The sequence below is a fragment of the Heterodontus francisci genome, chromosome 12 (assembly GCF_036365525.1).
Source record: "Heterodontus francisci isolate sHetFra1 chromosome 12, sHetFra1.hap1, whole genome shotgun sequence".
In the NCBI taxonomy this organism is placed as follows: domain Eukaryota; kingdom Metazoa; phylum Chordata; class Chondrichthyes; order Heterodontiformes; family Heterodontidae; genus Heterodontus; species Heterodontus francisci.
The window spans coordinates 88,041,721-88,069,048 of NC_090382.1; the positions used below are offsets into that span (position 1 = coordinate 88,041,721).

General features: G+C 42.0%; 1 protein-coding gene across 1 annotated transcript in view; it reads right to left on the reverse strand.

The window, feature by feature from the left end:
* The window catches only part of gabrb2a (gamma-aminobutyric acid type A receptor subunit beta2a), a 477,073-nt gene extending 450,981 nt beyond the window's left edge, over positions 1–26,092 (reverse strand). Inside the window, exons 1-3 of the mRNA XM_068043026.1 lie at positions 25,938–26,092; positions 25,710–25,801; positions 24,989–25,056 (exon numbers count right to left, since the gene is read on the reverse strand). Of these exons, the coding sequence (XP_067899127.1) occupies positions 24,989–25,056; positions 25,710–25,801; positions 25,938–26,014 (237 nt within the window). The 5' untranslated portion in view covers positions 26,015–26,092. The remainder of the gene's footprint in view (positions 1–24,988; positions 25,057–25,709; positions 25,802–25,937) is intronic.
* Between the last annotated feature and the right edge of the window lie 1,236 nt (positions 26,093–27,328).

A 27,328-nucleotide genomic window follows, 5' to 3' on the forward strand; every position in this document is an offset into this window, starting at 1 on the left:
TGGAGAAAACAAGCCAAGGGAGCAGCCACCATCAGCTCACGCTCTTCCATCTCTATGAGAACTTCCTGAGAATCAGGTGTAACAAAAGGAGAAACTGATGCTGCATTTCTCCTGAAAAGCCTGCCAGAAACTCTCGATTCCACATTTCTCCTGAAAAGCCTGCAAAACTGATCCTCAATGTCACCTGAAAAGAACTCTTCTAGAAAGATCCCACTGACAGCCGTCAACACGTATTTGGGATGTCAGACCAAAAAGGGACAACTGACGTCGTTCTATATCAGTTTTCTTTTCAAGAATTAGCAAGTATTTAGCAAAAGTATTCTTTTTTTGTCTTGTTTTAATAACAGATCTCTGCCGAGAGAATCTCTGTATTTTTTTCAGTGTGTGTGAGAGTGTTTGTATGTGAGGAATTTAAAAACGGGAACTTTCATATTTCAATCTGTGTTAATGCTTTGCATCATTACTGGTTAAGTCTTGCTTTATAATAAACTAATAATTTTTTTGTTTATTAAAGAAACCTCGTTGGTGTATTTTATTCTGGGATAAAGAGTAAAGTATAGGATTGACTGCATCGGTAACTGAGTAAACATTTAAAAAAATATGTTATGAACTGTGGAGAAGTGGAACTGGAAAAGACTGTGCCCTCCTCCCGCCTCGGTCATAACATTAGTCTGAGCTGTAAGTCCCTTTAGATCTGCTCTCCCAACTTAGACTGTAACTATAATTGACGTCAGTCTTACAATTAAATTAAAGCAAACTCCAGATCTTATCTGCCAAAACCCAGGACTTTGACTAGTACGTAAAATGAGGGTGTTGAAGCAAGTTTCACATACATTCATTTGTCTAGTGATAATTCTTGCAGGGATAACCTCTTTTGAGGGGCGGCAGATTATACTGACCAAGTGGTGTCTCTTTAAAGTGCACATCATGTCACAAAAAGACAACAGGAAGAAGGGTCTCTGGGAAACATATGACGAAAAGTTAAGCACTAAATGTAATAAGGACAGTATCTAGTCCCTGTTAGAATGCACACGGAAGCATTAATGCATTCCTTTTAAAAAGATAGTGACGTTTATACAGGCGCAGGTCTTGGGTAAATGTCAGAAGCATGACAAGGCTTTAAATCTGACTGCATGTGCGGCATCACACCGTGCGATGAAGAAGTTATATAGTCACAGGTGACAGAAATGGTGTTTCAAAGTGAACAGAACCCACAGTAGCAGCAGACACAACTACACAAGTTACACAATAAGCCAGTGTCCTTTATTGTCACATATAGCAACAGGCACTTACTGTAGTACAGGCTGGCGCAGCTCAGCAGCAGTTAGAGTTAGCAGAGAAGCATACTGTCGCTCTCACACAGGAAAATGTCCAGTTGACCCAGAAGTTACAGGATTCTAGGGGTGCCCTTAGAAGTAACAGGAGCAACCCCACCGGAAGGCAGACCATGCACAGTGCAGATCTATCATTAAGTGGCTGTAAACCCAGAGGGGAAAGCAGCACCCAGGCGGCTGTAGCAGCCATCACAAAAAGCAGAGTATTACACAGGTGATACTGAAATGGGGTAGGAGGCCTCGGAGGAGGATGACGATGGCGAGGCCATCACAAAAAGCAGAGTATTACACAGGTGATACTGAAATGGGGTAGGAGGCCTCGGAGGAGGATGACGATGGCGAGGGAGAACCCTTGCCAGTCTGTCCTGTTAAGGTAATGACAACACAGAGAAGAACAATCTGTTGTTCTCAATCCCACCAAGCCACAAGTGAGGTTGATATATAAAAAGAAGAGAAATGTTTAGGACCCACAATGAAGCTACAATGCTGTGTGAGAAAAAAAAGAGGAAACATTTGTGTGTAAGTTTCTGTTGTGCATTTTAAGTTTCCTGTTTGATTTCTTTGTGTATCTGCAAGCCAGTGTCTAGTAAGGGTCAATTAACCCTCTATAGTCTGGTCCTGCATGTTGTCTTAAAGTAATTGGCTGTTTAACATGTGTATAGTTGGATTTTAAATTGGTGAGAGTGAGGAGAAAATAAGTTATGGTAACATGGATGTTGGAGTGTTAAAACGTAATTGCTTTGTGTTGAGAGAGAAGTCCCTCCAGGGGGGGATAATGAGTAATGACATTCAGGGGCAGAGGAAATGTGAGCTCTGTCATTTTGATTGCTCCTGTAGGTGAAAACCTTGAAAACTTCCTTTCCTCCTCACCCCACCATAGCTGTGGATGATTCTGAAGTGTACTGCAGGTTTAAACATTTTGTTCGGAGTTAGAATGTTTTCTTGTGAGAATGCATCTGTCTTTTTAGTTTTAATTCCAGTTGTTTGAAAGACATTTGAAGAAAGAACGAATCAAAACCACTGACGTAATTTATTTCCTTTCTTTCTTTTAAAAGCACATGCTAGTCTATCCTTTTAACTTAAGTTTTTAATTGTTAGGATAAGTGTTGTGAATGGAGAATTCAATGTACAGTATGGGAAACTTCCAGCAGATATATGTAATAAAGAATGTGTGGATAATGTAAGTGTGTAAGTTCAATGTGTTTTCTTCCCTAAAATTGTGAGTTTGTTTTTCTTAGCACTTTGAGATAAAAAAAACTCAATGACGATTGTGAGCTGGAGTAAAAGGGGAGTGCAATTTAAATAAACTAAATGTTTTGAATTATTTAATCTCAAGTCATGGTTACTGGCCAGGGTCACAATTCTAAGGTATTACGATAGACATTTGGGGCTGAATTTTATGAGGCCTCCGGCATCGGGGGCAGTGGTTGGGGGGGGCCCAGAAAATTCTTCCGGGAGAGGCCCGCCATGACCCCCGGCGCCAAGAGAACCCCGCCACATATTACCGTCAGCGACGAGGCCTCGGTGCGGGGCATTCATTTGCCTACTAAAACTTATGCACAAAAAATTAATGAACTCACCTGGACCGGGCGGCCATGCCACGCCGATATTCTGGCCGGTGGCAGGCAGTCTCGTGCCTTCCGATCCCCGTTTGAGGAATTCAAGGAGAGACACTGGTTGGGGTGGAGGAGGGGGAAAGAGTGAAATTATCAGGGTGGTGGGGGCGGGGTTATGGGGGGGCCGGCAAAACACTTTATAATGGCTGTGGAGATGGTGGAAAGGGGCTGAAGGGCAAATGTGACGAGGTTGCGAATAAAGAAAATTTTGGAGATATAGGCCAATAGAAAAACATTGGAGGGATTTTTATTATTTTTATGAGGAGAATACACATAAATGTAACTTTAAAAATTCATTTTTTCCTAAGGGCTTGAAGCCCTTTAAAAATGGCACCGGTGCCTGCACGTTAGCACCAGACGCCGTTGCTGGGGATGGAATGGCCGACCCCTCTACATCATCGGGGATGGCCGCTCCACCTCTTCCATTTAAATGAGGTCCCGCTCGAAATATCGCGGTGTCTCAGCGAGGGTGCATCCGCACCTGAAGGCCGCCGACTTCAAAGTGCACCGCCGCGATTTGCGGCACGCAAATACAATGCAGCCCTTGGGAACTTTACCCTGAAAAAAATTCTCACAAAGAGAAAGGAAATTTTTGAGATTGGATACTACTAATTGGAACTTGAAAACAAATAGTTTGGGTCTAAAACAGCCCAGGTGTTTTCAGCTCAAACTGTCAAAAAGAATTGGAAAACAAAGGGTAGTAGCATCATTACTACTCTTTTTTATTTCCAAAATATACTTTATTCATAAAAATCTGTAAAAAAAAATACATGACAAAACAGTTCTAAACAGCACCAAGTCAAAAATTACAAACAGTGCAAAGGAGGTCGGTTTCCTTCAATGCAGGAGTAAGTTGCCTCACAACCCTTCCATTTCATTTTTCATGCCATATACATTTTACAGCAAACGAAAATTTTCCCAATACAGTTCGAGGGGTTTCCCATGGATCCAGCCCCTCAGTTCAGTTTGGTGGGGGGACCTTACACAGTGGTCTTTGTAGCATCATTACTACTCCATCGAGAACCTTTGCTCCGCCATCTTTCAAACAAGCAGAGTGTTACCCCTTTCTGCTAGCAGCTTAAGGTTGTGGAATGGAAATTTTTGTACATTCGGCATCATAAGATTTTAAGTTTCTGAACAGTCAGATATGTCCAGATGAATTAACGCATTCGGCCGCGAAAAGAAGAGATCTTTTGTGTTTTTTTTTAAACAGGTAACAGCAAATGTGACAAGATCTCCAGCAGCTTCAAGAATTTAAAAAAACATTTATCACAGCATGGTGAGAATTTGGATTGAAAGCTTTGTTTTTTTTTAAAAGGGAGTTGGCCTCAACGGTTTGTTATCATTGGTTATTTTTCAAGACAAGGTGCTTGCAATTAGTTTACAGCCCAACATCCATAACATCTGTAAACAGCTGTCTCTGATAAATCGATCTCAAAACCACAAAGCCTGGACATAATTGTTCCTGATATTGAAATTGATAAAATGAATTGATGAGTTGCTATTCCAGGCACTCAAAGGGAAGTTTAAGCGGATATGCAAACTTTAATTTTCGGGGAAAAAAATTAATGGAAAGACAGTCTTTGTGGTTTCTGAGTATCGAGGAAGAATCTTTTTATTTGAAGATAAATAAACTGAACATATTGTCAGTCAACTAGATCATTTGGGATAATATATACATATAAAAACAATATCTGTATAATTTGGTGAGTTACCTATAAATAGTAAAATGTCATCTAAGGTGAAGAATAAGCAAACATGCATGATCTGTTGTTTTAATTGTATGTACTAACGTGCTAACATCTCAAGAATTAACAGTACTTTGTAAAAGAATAAGGAATGCTACTGAGTGAGTTGATCTGCAGGTGGGGAGATAGTGTTAAATCTGGTGAATATCAATGAAATTGTAACAGGTAATAGAATTTTTCACCATCTGGAGTTAGAGAATGGAAACCGAGATTTAAGGGTGGTGAACAATGATCAGGTAATGGAGGATTAAGATTTTGTCTGGGAAACTGGAGGTTCTAAGAGTTTTTTTTAATGACTTAAGTTCCTCATAAGAATTAAGCACCCTGCTACAATATGAATGTGCAAAGGTGGGCTAAAGATCAGTTGAGCCACAAACATTAGGATAGTAATTAATAGGATGTGTAAATTGTATGAGAAAAATGATTGAGGATAGGAGATGTGTTAAGGAAAAACACTCAATAACAAATTGGGATAAAACATCATATCCGTGTACATTTTAGTGAAAATCAGGAAAGTGTAGATTAGATTAGTAATTTGACAATTTTCTCTTGGCAAGTTTGTGTCCTTGTCTATATCTTTTATTTAAAAAAAGAGAACTGGCCATAGTCTGGCCATCACCCAAGGCATTGGGACCATGCAGAGGAAGGTAAGCAAAGACTCTGCAACAGATAACCTCTCCCCACATGCCTTGATCTTTCAATAAAATCACCTGAAGTCCAGAAAGGGCAACATGATATTGGGATTCCAATGCGAGTGTGCAGTTGTGGTTGGACGAGTGATCTTCTGTCACATGTGAAGTGACTAACATGCAAAAATCCATGATAGAATGCACTGAAGAATAGGTCCCACACATGTTCAGGTACTGGACAATAGCATAATGTGGTTAAGGTGGCCTTAAGAATAATAAGAATTCTTTAGAGCATCAAAGCATTGACACATACTGCCTAGAAAAACTAATTTAACAATAATTGGGATAAAATTTAACAATAAATAATTAGAGGGAAATAAACAAAATGAAAGAAATTGGTATTGAACAATTAAAGGGTTAGAAAAATAATACCTAATAGGAATATCCACAAGATGGATACAAGTAAGGGAGGAACTGGAGAATTGAAAATAGAAACTGAGTTTTAGAACAGACTAGAGATAGATTGTAAAGAATTGTAGAATGGAGTTTTCCTTGTTACCTTTAAGGGCAACAGACAAATACTGAAGGGCTGAACACTTGATAGAGATCAAGAACTAATCACTTGTCCGAGCAATGCTATGCTTTGAGACAGCATAATCAGGAAATGGCGAAGGAATTAGCAGCAATAGGCAATGATAGGAGCTGGTGGGACATAGATTCAAATATTGAGGTACCCTCTTGGCTAAGGATAACATCACATAAGCTAGTGTGTATTCAGCTAGTTATTTTGGTGGTATTAATGATCAACCTCAGGTATATGAGAGGTATAATTAAGAACCTAAGGAAAACGTTGGTCACTGAAACTGTACAACAAAATGAAAAATTACAGCGAACAAGGGCATGAAAAGCACTGGGATCGAATGTAAATGACAGCAGAAGGATATAGAATATTGTTACGGAAAACTTCAGAATATTTTCAAACTTTGATTATAAGAGATCAGTTTCCTTCACCGTCAAGGTAGAGATAATGTAGGATTGAGTTTATTTTATTACAGGACTGTTAGAACTTAGTTGTCATATCCTTAAGTATAACAGTGAACATTGCATTCTGTCTGTAACATAACCACAAAGCATGATGTTAGCTCAAGTCCTGGACAAGTCATGACATGTCGAGAACCTTTATTTAAAAGTCATGAGATCATGGATTACCCCAGGGAGATGGTTAGCTTTTTAACTGGTAAAACATTGTAAACATTCCCGGTCTGGTCACGAAGCTGTGAAATGAGATAAGCACATAGCAATCCCACTAAGTGGTCACTGTGGATGAATAGCCAGAGCAGGGTGGCACCAGATCAAGATATGACCTTATGTGAAGGAATTCATAGTGTCAAGGAAGTTCAAATCTGGAGGCTCACCACCACTGCCCACCACCCCCCCACAACTGAATGACAATGACTTAAACCAGGCTCAAAGTACCATCATGGAAGGGCAGTTAGGTAATGACTGACCAATCAGATGAACAGAAATGGGGTTTTACCTAATTTGGCACAGAACCAAGCTGGGAAAGGCGTATAATGTAAGAACTTGTAAGATCCCAAAAGCGTGCATCATCATCCAGAAGACAACAGAAGACTTCAATCAAGCGACAAGGCGCCACAGTTAACTGAAGGTTGAGGACCGGTGTTCCATCGTGCAACTGCCCTTTGCTAAGCATCACGATTTTGTGCTTATTGTGGAAAACTTAATAAAGTCTGTGAAGCTTGTGAAGGCAACCTCGTACCCAAGTGGTTTTGTAGCTAGTCTGAGCTGTAAGTCCCTTTTAGATCTGCTCTCCCAACTTAGACTGTAATTGACCCAAGTCTTACAATTAAATTAAAGCAAACCCCAGATCTTTGAAACTCTACAGAATACAGGCCCAGTTTCTGCAATCTCTCCTCATAAGACAATCGCGCCATCCCAGGGATTAGTCTGGTGAAACTCTGTTGCACTCCCTCTATGGCAATTACATCCTTCCTTGAATAAGGATACCAAAACTGTACACAATACTCCAGGTGCAGTCTCACCAAGGCTCTATGCAATTGCAGCAAGACACCTTTACTTCTGTACTCAAATCCCCATGCACTGAAGACCAACATACCATGTAGGCCTTCTTTATTGATTGTTGCACCTGCATGCTAGCTTTTAGTGACTAATGAACAAGGAAACCCAGTTACCTTTGGACACCAACTTTTCCCAACCTCTTACCATTTAAGAAATATTCTGTCTTTCTGTTTTATCTGCCAAAGTGGATAACTTCACACTTATTCACATCTGCCATGTTCTTGCCCATTCACTTAGCCTGTCCAAGTCCATTTGAAGCCCCCTTGCATCTTCCCCACAACTTATATTCCCACCTGGTTTTGGGTCATCAGCAAATTTGGAAATATTACAATTGGTCCCCTCATCCAAATCATTTATAGAGATTGTGAACAGCTGTGGCCCTAGCACATGTCAGATACTGACAGTGTAATACTGCTGAAAGCCTAGAGGAATGTAGAAAGTGCAGGGTGAAATTAAACAGGAAATTAGGAAAGCAAAGAGAGCATGAAAAAATATTGGCAAGTCGAATCAAGGCGAAACCAAAGATGTTTGACAAATACAAATAAAGAGGATAACTAAGGAAACAATAGGGCCTATTAGAGACCAAAAAGGTACCTTGCATGTGGAGACGGAACACGTGGGCATGGATCTTAATAAATAATTTTCGCCTGTCTTCACTAAAGAGGGGGATGATGCAGATATTGTAGTTAAGGACGAGGAGTGTGAAATATTGGATGGGATAAACATAGTGAGAGAGGAAATTTTAAGGGGGTTAGCATCTATGAAAGTAGATAATTAGCCAGGTCCAGAGGAAATGTATCCCAGGCTGTTAAATGAAGCAATAGCAGAGAAAATAACAGTGGCTCAGACGATCAGTTTCCAATCCTCACTGGCTGCAGGTGTGGTGCCAGAGGACTGGAGAACTGCTAATACTGTATAAAAAGTGAGGAAGGGATAGACTAAGTAATTGCAGGGCAGTCAGTCTAACCTCTGTGGTGAGCAGATATTGGAAAATAGTCATTGGATAGTTTTAATCTGTGCCTTTCTAAATGATGATTAATCAAGGACAGTCGATGTAGATTTGTTAAGGGAAGGTCGTGTCTGACTAACTTGATTGAAATTTTAGTGGAGGTACAAGAACAGTCAGTGAGAGTAACAGGTTTGATATACTCAGCAGGACTCTGGCAAGATTTTTGACAAGGTCCCACAAGGTAGACTGGTCAGAAAAGTAAAATCCCATGGGATCCAAGGGAAAGTGGTAAGTTGGATCCAAAAGTGGCTCAGCAGTAGGAAGCAAAGGGTAATGGTCAGTAGGTGTTTTTGTGACTAGAGGCTATTTCCAGTGGGGTTCCACAGGGCTCAGTACTAGTTCCCTTGTTTTTTTGTGGTATATATGTATGATTTAGACTTAAATGTATGGAGCATAATTAAAAAGGTCGCAGATGGTGCAAAAATTGGCTGCATGGTTGATGATGAAAAAAGCTGTAGACTGCAGGAAGATACTAATGTGGCAAATTCAATTCATTTCACAGAAGTGTGAGGTAATGCATTTGGGGAGGGCAAACAAGACAAAGGAATGCACAATAAATGATAGTATACTGAGATGCATTGAGGAAGAGAGACATTGGAGTGCATGTCCACAGATCCCCGAAGGTAGCAGGACAGCTAAGGTGGTTAACAAGGCATGTGGGATACTTTCCTTTATTAGCCAAGGCAGAGGATCTAAGAGCAGGGAGGTTGTGTTAGAACTGTATAAAATACTAATTAAGCCACAGCTAGAGTACTGCGTACAGTTCTGATCACAATATTACAGGAAGGCTGTGATCGCACCAGGGAGGGTGCAAAAGAGATGTATGAAGATGTTTCCTGCACTGGAAAACTTCAGCTATGAGGAAAGATTGGATAGGCTGGGGGTGTTTTCTTTGGAACAGTGGAGGCTGAGGGGAGATTTAATCAAGATGCACAAATTATGAGGGGCCTAGATAGATCCATCCAATCCATTCTATTACCCTTAACAGAGGACAGTAACCAGCGGACAGAGATTTAAAGTAATTATAGCAGGATTACAGGGGAGTTGTAAAACTCTCTTCATGCAGAAGATGGTGGGGTCTGGAACTCACTGCCTGACAGGGCAGTAGAGGAAGAAAACCTAAGTGCATTTAAAAAGCACTTGGCTATGCACTTGAAGCGCTATATCCTACAAGGCTACAGACCAACAAATGGGAAGTGGGATTAGAACCATAGAAAAATTACGGCACAGAAGAAGGCCATTCAGCCTATCGTGTCTGCGCCAGCCGGAAAAACTAGCCGCCCAGTCTAATCCCACCTTCCAGCATCTGGTCCTTGGCCTTGCAGGCTACAGCACTTCAGGTGCATGTCCAGATCCCTTTTAAAAGAGTTGAGGGTTTCTGCCTCTACCACCATTCCTGGCAGTGAATTCCAGACACCCAACATCCTCTGAATGGAAATGTTTCTCCTTATGTCCCCTCTAATCCTTCTACCAATCACCTTAAATCCATTCCCCCAAGTAATTGACCTCTCCACTATGGGAAACAGGTTCTTCCTGTCTACTCTATCTAGGCCCCTCATAATTTTGTAAACCTCAAATAAGTCAGCCCTCAGCCTCCTCTGTTCTAAGGAAAACAGCTCTAGCCGATCCAATCTTTCCTCATAGCTGCAACTTTCAAGCCCTGGCAACATTCTTGTAAATCTCCTCTGTACTCTCTCCAGAGCAATTATGTCCTTCCTATAATGTGGTGACCAGAAATGTACACAATACTCCAGCTGTGGCCTAGCCAGCGTTTTATACAGTTCCAGCATTACATCCCTGCTTTTGCATTCTATACCATGGCCAATAAAGGAAAATATTCCATATGCCTTCTTCACCACTCTATCTACCTGTCCTGCCACCTTTAAGGACCTGTGGACATGCACTCCAAGGTCTCTCACTACCCCTCTCAATATTCTCCCTTTTATTGTGTATTCCCTTGCTTTGCTTGTCCTCCCCAAATGCATTACCTCACACTTCTCTGGATTGAATTCCATTTGCCACTTTTCCACCCACTCAACCAAACCATTGATATAATTCTGGAGTCTACTGCTATCCTCTGCATTATCAACTACATGGCCAATTTTTGTGTCATCAGAACATTTTCCAATCATGCCTCCCACATTTAAGTCCAAATCATTAATATATAGCACAAACAGCAAGGGACCCAACACTGAGCCCTGTGGAACACCATTGGAAACTACTTTCCATTAACAAAATATCCATCGACTACTACCCTTCGTTTCCTGTCACTGAGCCAATTTTGGATCCAACTTGCCACATTCCCCTTATGCTATGGGCTTTCATTTTTCTAACCAGTCTGCCATGCGGGACCTTGTCAAATTCTTTACTAAAAATATATAGACCACATCCACCGCACTACCCTCATCAATCCTCCTTGTTACTTACTCAAAAAACTCAATTAAGTTAGTGAGACATGACCTTCCCTTAACAAATCCATGCTTACTATCCCTGATTAATCCATGTTTTTCTAAGTGGCAGTTTATCCAGTCTCTCAGAATTGATTCTAATAATTAACCCACCATCGAGGTCAGACTGACCAGCCTATAATTATTTGGCCTATCCTTTGCACCCTTTTTAAACAATGCTACAATGTTCGCAGACCTCCAATCCTCTGACAGCTCACTCATATCCAGTGAGGATTTGAAGATGATACTCAGTGCATCTGCTATTTCCTCCCTGGCTTCCTTTAACAACCTGGATGCAATCCATCCGGCCCTGGCAATTTATCCACTTTCAAGGATGTCAGACCCTCTAGTACTTCCCATCTCATTATGCTTATCCAATATTTTACACTGCTCCCATTTTACTACAATGTCAGCATCATCTCTCTCCTTTGTGAAGACAGAAACATAAAAACTCATTAAGAATCCTGCCCACATCTTCTGCATCCACGCATAAGTTCCCTTCTACATCTGATAGGCCCTATCCTTTCTTTAGTCATTCTCTTGCTCTTAACGTATTGATAAAACATCTTTGGGTTTTCCTTGATTTTACCTGCCAATAATTTTTCTTGTCCTCTCTTTGCTTTTCAAATTTCCTTTTTTACTTCACCCCTGCATTTTCTATACTCCTCCAGGCTTTCTAAAGTATTAAGTTTTTTGGCTGGCTCGCTCTTTTTCGGATCTCACGGACACACAATAGGTCAAATGGCCTCCTTCCCTGCCATAAGTTTCTGTGAAACCTTTCAACTCACACTGCAATATAAATTCCTTCCTACAAGAATCTCTCCAAGTGTCATTCAGTTTACTGATTCGAAGATCAAGATCTCCACTTGCACTATATGGGGAGATGGTGGCGTAGTGGTATTGTCACAGGATTAGTAATCCAGAAACCCAGGGTATGGCTCTGGGGACATTGGTTTGAATCCCACAATGGCAGAAAGTGGAATTTAAATTCAATTAATTCAATTCAATTAAATTCAATTAATAAATCTGGAATGAAAAGCTACTCTAATGATGGCCATGAAACCATTGTTGATTGTTGTAAAAACCCATCTAGTTCATTAATGTCTTTTAAGGAAGTTCCAGACCCCCACCACCCTCTGGGTGAAAAACTTTTAATCTATGCCCCCTAGTCACTGAGCTCTCTATCCAGGCCCCTCCAAATTTTGTACATTTCAATCAGATCTCTCCTCAGCCTTCTCTGTTCCAAGAAGAACAGCCCTAGACTATCCAATCTTTCCTCATAACTGCATTTTTCCAGTCCTGGCAGCATCCTACAAGTGACCCCAGATCCACAGCAATGTGGTTGAATCTGAACTGCCCTCTGAAATGGCCGAGCAAGCCACTCAGTTGTATCAAACCGCTACAAAGTCAATAAAGAATGAAACCAGACAGACCACCTGGCATCGACATAGGCACCGGAAATGACAATGGCAAACCCAGCCCTGTCAACCCTGCAAAGTCTTCCTTACTAACATCTGGGAGCTTGTGCCAAGGTTGGGAGTGCTGTCCCACAGATGAGTCAAGCAACAGCCTGACATAGTCATACTCACTGAATCATACCTTACAGACAATGTTCCAGACACCGCCAACACCATCCCTGGGTATGTCCTATCCCACTGGCAGGACAGACCCAGCAGAGGTGGTGGCACAGCGGTATACAGTCAGGAGGGAGTTGCCCTGGGAATCCTCAACATTGACTCCAGACCCCATGAAGTTTCATGGCAACAGGTCAAACATGGGCAAGGAAACCTCCTGCTGATTACCACCTATCGCCCCCCTCAGCTGATGAATCAGTACTCCTCCATGTTGAACACCACTTGGAGGAAGCACTGGGGGTGGCAGGGGTGCAGAATGTACTCTGGGTGGGGGACTTCAACGTCCACCACCAAGAGTGGCTCGGTAGCACGACTACTGAATGAGCTGGCAGAGTCCTACATGTCATAGCTGCTAGACTGGGTCTGTGACAGGTGGTATCATAGAATGATAGAAAGTTTAAGGCACAGAAAAGAGGCCACTTGGTCCATTGTGTCTGTGCCAGCCAAAAAACAATCCACCTATTCTAATTTCACCTTCCAGCATTTGGTCCATAGCCCAGCAGATTACAGCACTTGAGGTGCATATCCAGACTCCTTTTGAATGAGTTGAGGGTCTCTGCCTCAACTATCCTTTCAGGAAGTGAGCTCCAGACCCCACCACCCTCTGGGTGAAAAGATTTTTCCTCAATTCTCCTCTATTTATTCCACCAACCACTTGAAATCGATGCCCCCCTAGTCACTGACCTCTCTGCTAAGATAAATAGGCCCTCTATCCAGGCCCCTCAAAATTTTGCACATTTCAATCAGATCTCCCCTCAGCCTTCTCTGTTCCAAGGAGAACAACCCCAGCCTATCCAATCTTTCCTCATAGCTGCATTTTTCCAGTCCTGGCAACATCCTCATAAATCTTCTCTGTTCCCTCTCTAGTGCAATTACATCCTTTCTGTAATGATGGTGACCAGAACTGCACACAGTACTCAAGTTGTGGCCTAACCAATGATTTATACAGTTCCAGCATAACCTCCCTGCTCTTACATTCTATACCTCGACTAATAAAAGAAAGGATTCCATATGCCTTCTTAACTATCTTATCGACCTGCCGTGCTACCTTCAGGGATCTGTGGACATTCACTCCAAGGTCCCTCACTTCCTCTACACTTCTCAGTATTTTCCCATTAATTGTGTATTCCTTTTTCTTATATGACCTCCCCAAATGCATCACCTGACACTTCTCCGGGCTGAATTCCATTTGCCACTTTTCTACCCATCTGACCTGACCATCAATATCTTCCTGCAGCCGACAACTATCCTCCTCACTACCTACTACAATAGAAATTCTTTGAGGAAGTGACAAAGTTGATTGATGAGGGAAGGGCTGTAGATGTCGTATACATGGACTTCAGTAAGGCGTTTGATAAGGTTCCCCATGGTAGGCTGATGGAGAAAGTGAAGGCGCATGGGGTCCAAGGTGTACTAGCTAGATGGATAAAGAACTGGCTGGGCAACAGGAGACAGAGAGTAGCAGTGGAAGGGAGTTTCTCAAAATGGAGACGTGTGACCAGTGGTGTTCCACAGGGATCCGTGCTGGGACCACTGTTGTTTGTGATATATATAAATGATTTGGAGGAAAGTATAGGTGGTCTGATTAGCAAGTTTGCAGACGACACTAAGATTGGTGGAGTAGCAGATAGTGAAGGGGACTGTCAGAGAATACAGCAGAATATAGATAGACTGGAGAGTTGGGCAGAGAAATGGCAGATGGAGTTCAATCAGGGCAAATGCGAGGTGATGCATTTTGGAAGATCCAATTCAAGAGTGAACTATACAGTAAATGGAAAAGTCCTGGGGAAAATTGATGTACAGAGAGATTTGGGTGTTCAGGTCCATTGTTCCCTGAAGGTGGCAATGCAGGTCAATAGAGTGGTCAAGAAGGCATACGGCATGCTTTCCTTCATCGGACGGGGTATTGAGTACAAGAGTTGGCAGGTCATGTTACAGTTGTATAAGACTTTGGTTCGGCCACATTTGGAATACTGCGTGCAGTTCTGGTCGCCACATTACCAAAAGGATTTGGATGCTTTGTAGAGGGTGCAGAGGACGTTCACCAGGATGTTGCCTGGTATGGAGGGCGCTAGCTATGAAGAGAGGTTGAGTAGATTAGGATTATTTTCATTAGAAAGACGGAGGTTGAGGGGGGACCTGATAGAGGTGTACAAAATCATGAGAGGTATAGACAGGGTGAATAGCAAGAAGCTTTTTCCCAGAGTGGGGGATTCAATTACAAGGGGACACAAGTTCAAAGTGAAAGGGGAAAAGTTTAGGGGGGATATGCGTGGAAAGTTCTTTACGCAGAGGGTGGTGGGTGCCTGGAAAGCGTTGCCAGCGGAGGTGGTAGACGCGGGCACGATAGCGTCCTTTAAGATGTATCTAGACAGTTACATGAATGGGCAGGAAGTAAAGAGATACAGACCCTTAGAAAATAGGCGACATGTTTAGATAGAGGATTTGGATCGGCGTAGGCTTGGAGGGCCGAAGGGCCTGTTCCTGTGCTGTAATTTTCTTTGTTCTTTGTTCTTTATGGCCAATATTTATGTCGTCTGCAAACTTCTTGATCATGCCCCCTATATTTACATCCAAATTGTTAATATCTACCACAAAAAGCAGGGGACCCAGTACTGAGTCCTGCGGACTGCCACTGGAAACAGCTCTCCAGTCGCATAAACAATTAACAATTACCCTTTGTTTCCTATCACTGAACCAATTTTGTATCCACCTTGCTGCACTTCCCTGGATCCCATGGGATTTTTTTCTTTTAATCAGTCTGCTATGTGGGACCTTGTCAAAAGCCTTGCTAAAATCCATGTAGACCACATCAACTGCACTACCCTCATCTATCTTCCTTGTTACTTCTTCAAAAAATTTGATCAAGTTGGTCAGACAAGAGCTTCCCTTAACAAATCCATGCTGACTATCCTTGATTAACCTGCGCCTTTCTAAGTGACAGTTTATCCTGTCTCTCAGATTAGATTCCAATAATTTGCCCACTCCTGAGGTTAGACTGACTGGCCTGTAATCATTTGATCTATCCCTCGCTCCCATTTTAAACAGTGGTACAACGTTAGCAGTTCTCCAATCCTCCGGCACCACACCTGTATCCAGTGAGGGCTGGAAAATGATGGTCAGACCTTCCGCTATTTCCTCTCTTGCTTCTTTTAACAGCCTGGGGTGCATTTCATCCGACCCTGGTGATTTATCAACTTTCAAGGATGCTAATCCCATTAATACTTCCTCTCCCCCTATGTTTTTCACATCCTTCACACCCCTCTTCCTTAACTACAATATCTGCAGTACCCCCTCTTTTATGAAGACAGATGCAAAGTATTCATTAAGAACAAAACCAACATCTTCTGCCCCTACATATAGATTGTCTTTTTGGTCTTTTATGGGCCCTACTCTTTCCTTAGTTATCCTCTTACACTTAATGTATAGATAAAACACCTTTGATTTTGCTTGCCAATATTCTTTCATGCCCTCTCTTTGCTTTTCTAGTTTCCTTTTTGATTTCACCAGCCCACTTTCTATACTCCTCTCGGCTTTCTGTAGCATTGAGTTCTCTGTGTCAGACATAAGCTTTCCTTTTCTGCCTTATCTTACCCTGTAAGCTCCTAGACATCCATGGGGCTCTGGAATTGGCCATCTTACCCTTTTTCTTTGTGGGAACATGTTTACTCTAAACCCCTTGAATCTCCCCTTTGAATGCCTCCCACTGCTCTGACACTGATTTAACTTCAAGTAGCTGTTTCTAGTCCATTTTCGCTGAATCACTCCTCAGTTTAGGAAAATTGGCCTTGCCTCAACTGTGAGGTCTAACTCCTGTTCTATCTCTGTCCTTTTCCATAAAGAATTATCACTGCCGCCTCAATGCTTTCCCACTGCCACTCCTTCGACCTGCCCATCTTTATTTTCTAAAACTAAGACTAAGACGAAAACTACGCCCTCTCTTGTTGGACTTGCTACATACTGGTCAAAAAAGTACTCCTGAATGCACCAACGAGGGAACCAACAAGATGGTAAATTATACTTGACCTCGTCCTCACCAATCTGCTTGCCGCAGATGCATCTGTCCATGACAGTATAGGTAGAAGTGACCACCGCACAGTCCTTGTGGAGACAAAATCCCATCTACACATTGAGGACACCTTCCATCGTGTTGTGTGGCACTACCACCGTGCCAAATAAGATAGATTTCAAACAGATCTAGCAATGCAAAACTGGGCATCCATGAGGTGTTGTGAGCCATCAGCAGCAGCAGAATTGTACTCAACCACAATTTGTAACCTCATGGCACAGCATATCCCCACTCTACCATTACCATCAAGCCGGGAGAACAACCCTGGTTCAATGAAGAATGCAGGAGGGCATGCCAGGAGCAGCACCAGCCATACCTCAAAATGAGGTGTCAACGTGGTGAAGCTACAACCCAGGACTACTTGCATGCCAAACTATGTAAGCAGCAGGCAATAGACAGAGCTAAGCAATCCCATAAGCAACAGATCAGATCTCAGCTCTGCAGTCCTGCCACATCCAGCCATGAATGGTGGTGGACAATTAAACAACTAACTGGAGGAGGTGGCTCCACAAATATCTCAATGATGGGAGATCAGTGCAAAAGATAAGGCTCAAATATTTGCAACTATCTTCAGCCAGAAATGTCGTGTTGATGATCCATCTCGGCCTCCTCCTGAAGTCCCCAGCATCACAGATGCCAGACTTCAGACAATTCAATTCACTCCACATGATATCAAGAAAGGACTGAAGGCACTGGATACTGCAAAGGCTAAGGTCCCTGACAATATCCCGGCAATAGTACTTAAGACCTGTGCTCCAGAACTTGTCGCACCCCTAGCCAAGATTTTCCAGTACAGCTACAACACTGGCATCTACCCGGCAATGTGGAAAATTGCCCAGATATGTCCTGTACACAAGAAACAGGACAAATCCAACCCAGCCAATTACTACCCCATCAGTCTACTCTCGATCATCAGTCAAGTGATGGAAGGCGTCGTCAAAAATGCGATCAAGCAGCACTTGCTTAGCAATAACCTGCTCAGTAACGCTCAGTTTGGGTTCCTCAAGGGCCACTCAGCTCCCTACCTCATTACAGCCTTGGTTCAAAATGGACAAAAGAGCTGAACTCCAGAGGTGAGATGAGATGAGAGTGACTGCCCTTGACATCAAGGCAGCATTTGACCGAGTATGGCATCAAGGAGCCCTAGAAAAACTGGAGTCAATGGGAATCAGGGGGAAAACTCGCCACTGGTTGGAGTCATACCTAGCACAAAGGCAGATGGCTGTGGTTGCTGGAGGTCAATCATCTCAACTCCAGGACATCACTGCAGGAGTTCCTCAGGGTAGTGTCCTAAGCCCAACCATCTTCAGTTGCTTCATCAATGACCTTCCTTCAATCATAAGGTCAGAAGCGGGGATGTTCGCTGACGTTTGCACAATGTTCAGCACCATTCGCAACTGAAGCAGTCTGTGTAGAAATGCAGCAAGACCTGGATAATATACAAGCTTGGGCTGATAAGTGGCAAGTAATACTCGCACCACACAAGGGACAGGCAATGACCATCTCCAACAAGAGAGAACCTAGCCATCCCCCCTTGACACTCAACAGCATTACGTTCGCTGAATCCCCCATTATCAACATCCTGGGGGTTACCATTGACCAGAAACTGAACTGGAGTAGCCATATAAATACCGTGGCTACAAGTGCATGTCAGAGTCTAGGAATCCTGTGGCATGTAACTCCCCTCCTGACTCCCTGTCCACAATCTACAAGGCACAAGTCAGGAGTGTGGTGGAATACTCTCCACTTGCCTGGATGAGTGCAGCTCCAACAACACTCAAGAAGCTCGACACCATCCAGGACAAAGCAGCCCGCTTCATTGGCACCCCATCCACCACCTTCAACATTCACTCCCTCCATCACCAACGCACAGTAGTAGCAGTGTGTACCATCCACACGATGCACTGCAGCAATGTACCAAGGCTCCTTCGACAGCACCTTCCAATCCTGCGATCTCTACCACCTAGAAGGATAAAGGCAGCAATATGCATGGGAACGCCAGCACCTGCAAGTTCTCCAAGCCTCACACCATCCTGACTTGGAACTATATCGCCGCTCCTTCACTGTCGCTGGGTCAAAATCCTGGAATTCCCTTCCTAACAGCACTCTAGGTGTACCTACCCCACATGGATTGCATTGGTTCAAGAAGGCAGCTCATCACCACCTTCTCAAGGGTAATTAGGGATAGACAATAAATGCTGGCCTAGCCAGCGACACCCACATTGCGTGAACGAATAAAGAAAAGCTATATTTAGTTCCAGAGTATGGAATCAACAGCGAACAAACTTATAAAGTGCACACCTCACATTCATCTAAAAATACAACTTTCCAAGAATGAAACTCAGAATAGCATACTCTCCCACCCTTACCCAGAGTGACAATAGATCTACACTTCTGATGCAGGCAATAAAAGAGGGTGTGTAACAAGAATAATATGGTAACATACTATCCTGAATATTATGCACCAGAGTTATAAAGTCCAAGGTTTGTGACACTTTAGTACAGTATGCACCTCAGATCTCATGCCAGCATGGTATAATGTGTCATACAACAGTGAGAGCACACAGAGAACAGAACAGAATGATAGTGTTTCTGCAGAATTTACCAAATAATTGAAAATATCAAACAAACTTATTGTTTGAAAAATCAGAGTACACTGTTACCAAACTTTTGTGATACTGCTGCAATCTACTGATGACATTCCTTGTCGCAAGCCAACAGTGTCACTCATTGTGGAGCGTCCCTGCAAAAACTTTAAACTAACTGCATAAATCAAGACATTTACGAAAATGCTTTATTTGAAAAATATTTTATTCTTTTGAGGATTTGTGTTAAAACTGAAAAGATTCCATGGGTGTGTGTTTTTTTTTAAAACCATGTCCTGTCGGTGAACAAGATGTGGTTTGAGGACCACCTGCGCTGGAAACCACCTGTGGGTTGGGCTCAGTTGGCAGCAGAGTCCTTGGTGACCTGGGGAAAAATGGTTACACAGAGAAGCCACATGTCAAGGTTTGTGGAGGTCAGGAGGTCGACTCTCTTTGGGGTTTGAACATTGTTTTCAGTTTGTTGCAGTATGAACTGTTTGAAGACAGTTAGTGTTTTCCTGCCAAGGAGAAAAGAAACCACCCAGCTCACCTCCTTCTCTACCTTTTTGAAGAAATCCTGCCAAGATCCAGTGTGGGGGCGGGGGGGGGGGGGGGTCCCTGATGCCGTAAAGCTCCTAAGGAGCTGGAAAAAATCCTGCAATTCAAGTGTGTGCTGGCAGAAAAACCTTGATGCCACATTTCTCCTAGAAAGCCTAATAGAATAATTCTCAACATCTCCAGAATGGACTGCTTCTGAAACTATTCTAGTGACCCGTCTCCATATACCCAGATGCCAGACCAAAAAAGGGACAACTGACTTCCTTCCATATCTTCCTTCTTTTTTCATCAAGAATTAGCAAATATTTGGCCAAAGTAGTTTTTTTGTAACACACCTCTGCAGTGTGAATTTCTACATTTTTTCCAGTGTGTGCGAGTATAGTTGGGGAATTTTTAAAAAGGGGAACGTTCATATTTCAACTTGTGTGTCAATGCTTTGCTTCATTACTGGTTAAGTCTTGTTTTATAATAAACTCAATTTTGTTTTTTTATTAAAGAAACCTGGTTGGTGTATTTTGTTCTGGGATTTTAAAAAACAGAGTATATGATTGGCTGTATTGGTAACCAGGTAAACATTTAAATAGATGTTGTGACCTTTGGAGAAGTGGAACTAGACATGACTGTGCACTCCTACTGCCTCGGTCGTAACACTAACTGTATAAATTAAGACATTTACTTTCATTTTAGAGATTCCTACAACTTAGTCTCTAATGTAACTACAGGTTCTTAATTCAGAATGGTGATACTGAGCAGTATTGAGTAATACTAAGGGACCTATACCACCCTTATCTCAGCGGATATAAACCTATTTGTAATATAGACAAGGCTCTTGATCTATAGTAATCATTACACTCTCATGCATCATTAAATAGAATTACTCTGTGATGACATCATAGTAATTTCACTCAGTTTTCAAAGCAATTTTTAATTTACTTATTAGAACAAAAAACATTTTAAAAAGTTAAAGACTACTTTTGTTTGGATTCAAATGACACACAAAACCAACTCAAACTTCACAACTGTGGCTGGCATCATATGAATTCCTTCAATCAACCTGCAGTATTAATTTTCAACTATTTATACAAGTAAAAGACAAATTTATCATTGCTGATATTAGTTGACAAACACATAATGCAGCAGCATGACATTTCCATGCCCAATATTTTTGTGGGTATTTTAATCCTTTTAGATCAAATGAATTAGCACGCCCATTAAAATAGAACAGGGCTGAGCATGTTCAGAATTTGTGCACTTAACAGTATTTTCTAGGTTAAATTCACCCTGGGCAGTATTTTAAATCCTCAGTTAAGTATAAAGATCTGTAATTCTTTAATTATTGTTTAGCATACTTTAGAAATCTTACATAGGGGGCTCCCAGCTCTTAATATTTGAAACAAGACAGAAACTATATAAAAACAAAAACATATAGGTCCACTAACATCTCAAATCATTTCAAATAGAGATGCTTTGTTAGAATAAAGTTCTGTTCTGTTTTGAGAAAGGGGAGGTAAAAATTCAGCTTGGCTGAATGCAAAATGGGCGAATCGGCATTTCATTTTACATTCTGCTTGATTTTATTTCAAAAGAAAATTTGATCGCCAATTCACTATCAGCCAATTCGGGGCTACTGGTGTTGACCAGTTTCACTTCCCTGAAAGTTATTAGATTCATGCTTTGGGAACATATAATTTATTTTTAATCTCCCAAAATGATCATGGAAATAAGTTGTGCAATGCAAGAAAAGAAAAATTGATGAGAAAATGTTCTCATTTCTTGAGACATATGCTGTATCACCAGTCAAAATAAATTTGGTGGTCAGGAATCTAGTTCTAACTCTTAAGCCACAAACTTGATGAACCTTGGATTTAAACTGTGAACATGATGGTACTAAGAAAGGACTTTAAGATCAGAACAGAAATATTGCAACATATTCTAGTCCAAAAAGGAAAATAAAATAGTGCAAATATTCTAGAAATATCATAATAAACATTGCCCAACAACAAAGCATGTAATTTAGAATATACATGTACTTTTGTTTGTGTGTACTTGAGACAACCATCCATTTTCAAAATTTCAACCATATACGGAAGTATAGAATACTAAATCAGTTCCATTTCATATTAAAGCATAATTAGAGCAAAGGAAAATCATGTATGGCATGACAGTATCCAGAATATCTTAATAATGACTCGATGGCGATTCAAGAGGTGCAACTACAAACTGCCTGAATCAAGCAAAGGCAAAGTCTCACAGCAACAAGTGAAGAATAAAAGAAAATGGATAGAAAAGCAACTAACGTCGTCAAAAGACAGGTCTCACAACTTGGGTTTAATTCCCTGCAAGCTGTTTATATAAGGGTGTTGGATACATCCTTCAGGCACTCAGAAGCCATCCTTTTTTAAAAACTTTTTAAAATCAATATCAGTTGATATTTAAGTGAGACTTCGTGAATGACTTTACACACCTGAAGCAGGATTTTAAGAGTCTGCCACCGATCTCAGCAGCGAGCTCGAAAAATGGGGGCCCACGCCCCCCCCAACCACATGGAGGGGGCGGCTATCTAGCCCCGTCAATGGCATCAGCTGCCTGTGCACAGGCGCTGGTGCCATTTTTAAAGGGCAGCCAGCCCTGCCAACTCACTTAGATTTTTAAAGAAGTATCCCCCAAAAAATATACAATAAATTTCTAAAGCCCCTTTCCCACCCCAATAACATTTATATTAATTATGTGCCCACCCCCCCCCCAAAAAACACTTACCTTTTAAATGTGCCCTTACCCCTCCAGACTGCACAAAGCTTAGAGTTCACCACTTCCCACCATCCCCTACACCCATTACCTTTGTTTGACCCTATCTCCCCCCACCCACAGAAAATAGTAACTCCCCCCCACCAGTGTCACTCCGCCTTTCTCCAGATGGGCAATTGAAGATGTGGGAGTGCCAGCCACCGCGCAAAAGATCGCAGCGGGCCCGGAGGATTGAAGGCAAGTCCATTTAAATGTATTCATTTTATTAATTTAACTATTTAAATTCAAGTCCCCTCACCCAGCGGCAGGGGGGCCACCACAGAGCCTTGCCGCCACTGGGAGGATCGGGCCAGGCCCTCCCAGCATCGCGGTCCGTGGTGGGCCTCTTCCGGACCCCGCTTCAGGCACCCCCACCCCCACCACAGATCACGACATAGAGGGGCTTGGTAAATCCAGCCCCCGTTTACTAAACAAAGTAGAATGTTTCTAACTCAGCACATCTCATCCTATAAGTAATAAAATCAGTACTTACACTTTTTCTCTAATGGGCCAACAAACCAAACTTTCCCATTTTTCAAGAAGCAAAACTTTTTTGTATAATAAATACCTTACAAGTACCCAATAAGTCAACAAATTGGTGCCCAAGTTGCCAATTTTATAACATTGCATGAAGAAATTCACCTGTATATCCTGCCTGGCTACAAAAACAACCATGTTTAAAACACTGAAGCAAAACATCAGTAATAAAATCACAGTTGAGACGCACAAGATGTTATGCAGGTTCATAATTTTGTATTCACAACGTGTCACAAATCACCACCTACCCACTAGCAGCATCTGTTGACTCTTTTTTAAATGTATTGATCAGTGATTCTACATAGGATATCAGAAGGTGCATGGAAAAATGGAATTAATCATATTGCACCTAATCAGTTCGCTTAGTGGGGTGGGGAGAAAACACATGAGGAAATAAACTACAAGCCAATGTTCAATAATAGAATGAAGAGGTGTAATGGAAGATCATACAGTTGCATTCAACAGTGATCACTTTTTTATTTGTAACCAACATACTTAAAACTAAAATGCTAACAAAAAAGACAATATCGCAACCTATTTAATGGCCAAATCTGCAAAACAATCCTCTAGCTTAATTGCTCTTCCTGTTGACTGCCCTTGTTTTCAACAGCTGCTACTAACCTTGTGTCATACATAATACTGCAACACTAGATGGCAGTGCCAGAGGTCATTCTAATGTGGCCTACATAACTGTCCTATAAAACTTTGTTCTTCTGAAGAGATAACAACTTCAGGAATTGCTATAACAAGGACTCCTGTTTAGAATCCTTACTTACCTTCTATTTCTTGTTATTTTAAATTATGCCTAAATACAGTATTGGAATCCTTACCCTGTCCACATTTAAAATTATAGTTTGGCGGAAAGTAGGTTATGATTTACACTGTGTGCCAAAATCCCACCACCTGCTCACAGGATAGAGAGAGCACCTTAAAATAGTTTTCAGGCGGATTCAGAAAAATTATGAGTTTCACTGTATCCAGATAGCACAGGCCACTTATAAAATATCAGATCCTTCAACCCTACAGTAATTCTAAAAAGATCAAAGATACCGGGAGTAATTTATAAAGGAACTGACACAATTAGAGAGTGCTTGCCGTCCTTGGAAGATATGACACACTGAAGCATCGGTGCTCCCGAGTTCTACCTACACATCTGGTGACCTTGAGATTGCCATATGAGGATGGGGAATTCCTCTGTACGATAACAAAGTAATATTTATAAACGCAAGCATTGAATGAAGGGCTTTTGAAGTGATTTCAGGTCTGACAACAATCCCTCTCACCCTTTTATATACTTCAATAAGACTGATACGTCTAATGAATCAGATTGAAATTTACAAGATTTAGAAGACCGGAAAAAAGACGCGTAGTCCTTTCAAAGGATACTTCTTGCACAACTTAACTCCATCCCTCAAGCGAAAACTAGTAGTTTCAATACACGTCACATATCTGTGTGTTTATTTCTCACTTCGGATAAAGACGTTAACCGAGATCAATACTAATAGAGCTCTCAAATAGTCTTCAAGTAGCTCGAGTGCAAGTTGGAGCCTGGATTCGTTGTGTTATGTGTATCAGCAGGGGACGCTATTGCACGAAGCAACAAAGTCCCTCCAGTCCAGTACCTTGACTAAAGGTTGCTCAGAATTCCTTTCTGTTCAGCTCTTCAACCCAATGCCTAGTGCATTCCAATATACCCTTCTTTCTTTTCTCTTGCTAGTGCTTTGTGTTTTGCTAATAAAGTTCACATCACTCGTAAAACGTACGTGGCAGATAATCCGATCCAGCAGATGCTGTTCCAAGGAAATTGGTTTGATGTCAATTAGTATTTCAAACGTGTGGGAACCGAAACCATCACTTACTGAGCGCAAACTTATCACACTATTTCTGCAAATCAAAGGCTCCGTGAAGATAGTTGCTGGAGGATACTGATGTACTCACCATATTGACTTCAGAAACCATATCTATACTGGCAATGTCTATGTTCATGCCAACACGCACAGGATCACCTGCAAACAAGATCGCCCGCAATGTGATGTCTTAAATTTAACTATTTGAAATTTTACAACACAATAAGCAGACCTCTCTTTCATCCCCCCCCCCCCCCATAAACGTGCTTTAAATCACATTTCTTTAAACACATACACAAAACGCACTAACAATCGTTTCCATGCAACATTACAGTATGTGATCGGCATTTGATGTCCTGTTTTACTATGCTGATATTTTTACAGAACCAGATAACAATACAGTCTAGAAGAGACAGTTAAATGAAAAGCAGTGCTAAAATGTTATATTTTATTTATTATGTGTTAAACTAAAATTTAACTGAATGTGCTTTAGGGCGGAATACATCGTAGTACAATGCCTCGCCTATTAAATAATTATTGTGGAGCCTTCTTTAAAAATCCAACCTCTAATTACTGACATTGAGCTTTAACAACTAATAACACAACTTACTGGACTGACTGACGGCTGGCCATCAAAAACAAAAAAGATGATACTGGAGGAACGGTGTTACTCTAAAGTACGGAATTCAGTCAACTTGGGGGGTCCAAATGATTTTAACTTTGAAATCTTTTCCAAATCCGTTACATACAGTAGCCAAAGGGGGTCAAAGACCAAGATTGTAAGGAATCACATTAACATTAAATCAAATTACCTCCAAAATCTGGCCTCAAACGGATGTCATAGCCCTTCAACAGTCTATCAACGGTCTCCTTCACCAATGACATATTACTAGGGTCATTGACACTAGAGAGAGAAAAACAAGGGACAGAGAATAGTTGAGAATGGTAGACTTGTTTCTCTAAGGTTGAAGTAAATGTGGCATTTACAAATGAGGAGGTGCAGAGAGAGACACCTCCAGCTGCCCGGCGCTATGGCTTACCTCTGTGCACAGACCATCGCCACTAGCAAGGGGAACGACAAAGCCCTAAAGTAGCCCCTTTTCCGAACTCTCAGCATCCCTAAGTTTTCAGATGATTTCGGATTTTTTTTTTCAAGCGAAGGCAGCAGAGACAGAGGCAGAGAGACAGGATCCAACTTATTCTGACCAGTGCAGTAATTCCAAGGTGGGGGGCGCCTGCGCACACTCACTCACAACATCAAAAGCCAGTGGAAGCAGCTTCACTTTGCAAAAAAAATATATGCAGGAAGAGAAAAAGGGGTAAAAGGGAGGAGAAAATGGAGAGGGGGGGGGGGGAGGAAGGACGGGAAGAGAGAGAGAGAGGGGGTAGGGGAAAAACAAGATGTCTGTAGCTGTTCTTTTTAGCAACGTCTGTTTTCTCCTCTCTCTCCAATTTGTTTTTGCTTCCTTCCCTCTTTTAGATGCTGACTGTTAGAGCATCTGAAAATGCCGGGGAGGAAGGACAACCGTATGCTTGTCTCTTCCAAAAATCTTGGCGCATGGTGCGGTTTAAAAATCGCTATCCTCCCAGCCGAATCGTCATTCCCACCGAGGTGGAGTGTGTGTGTGTGTATGGGGGGGGGGGGGGGGGGAAGAGAGATAAAAAAGAAAAGGAAATTTGGTTAATTCTGGGAGATGCTCAGTCAGTAAAACACACTACGCACGGCTTCCTTTGGGGGGAAAAAAAACCCGCGGAGATGGGGGCCTGCCAGCTTCCGCCTGACTCTACATTAACATTCGTGAGCACGCAGCGACACGTCCATCGCCTCTCCCTTTTTGGTGGGGTGGGAGTGAGGTTTTTTTTTTAATTTATTTTTTTGTGTGTTGAGAGAAAGCCGAGCTCAGTGCGAGAATTGCATATGTGCGTTGTATTGTGGATGTAAACGTGTTGTTTTGTTCCTCCACAGAGCGAAGCGCTGCCCGCAGCGAGCGCGCGGACCCAAATCGAGCCGAACGGTTCTTTTTTAAAATTTAACGGTCGCTGGGTCACGTGAGAGCGGGCGCGAGGCGGGAAAGGGGATTCCTCGGCTTTCCACAGTGGGAGGGACAGAGAGCGAGATGTCGGTATACTGGCTCGATATGGCCCCTCAAAACTGTCCTTTCCAGAATCACGCACACCCATTTCTACGGGAATGCAGCCTCTTGTAATACATATATATATTAAAAACTGGAGGTTTTTGTATCCTCTTTATGATGTCACTATTTATAAGCCTGAACACAGCCGGCCTTCCTTAAGATTTGCAAGGACACGATCAGATAGTCTGGGGTTCTCAGCTGGGTTTTCTTTTAAAGGAGGCAAAACGTTTCTTCTTGGTGTGACATTGTGAGTGGTCACCTGCATCGAACACCTCGAGCAATTTTGAGGAAGGGTC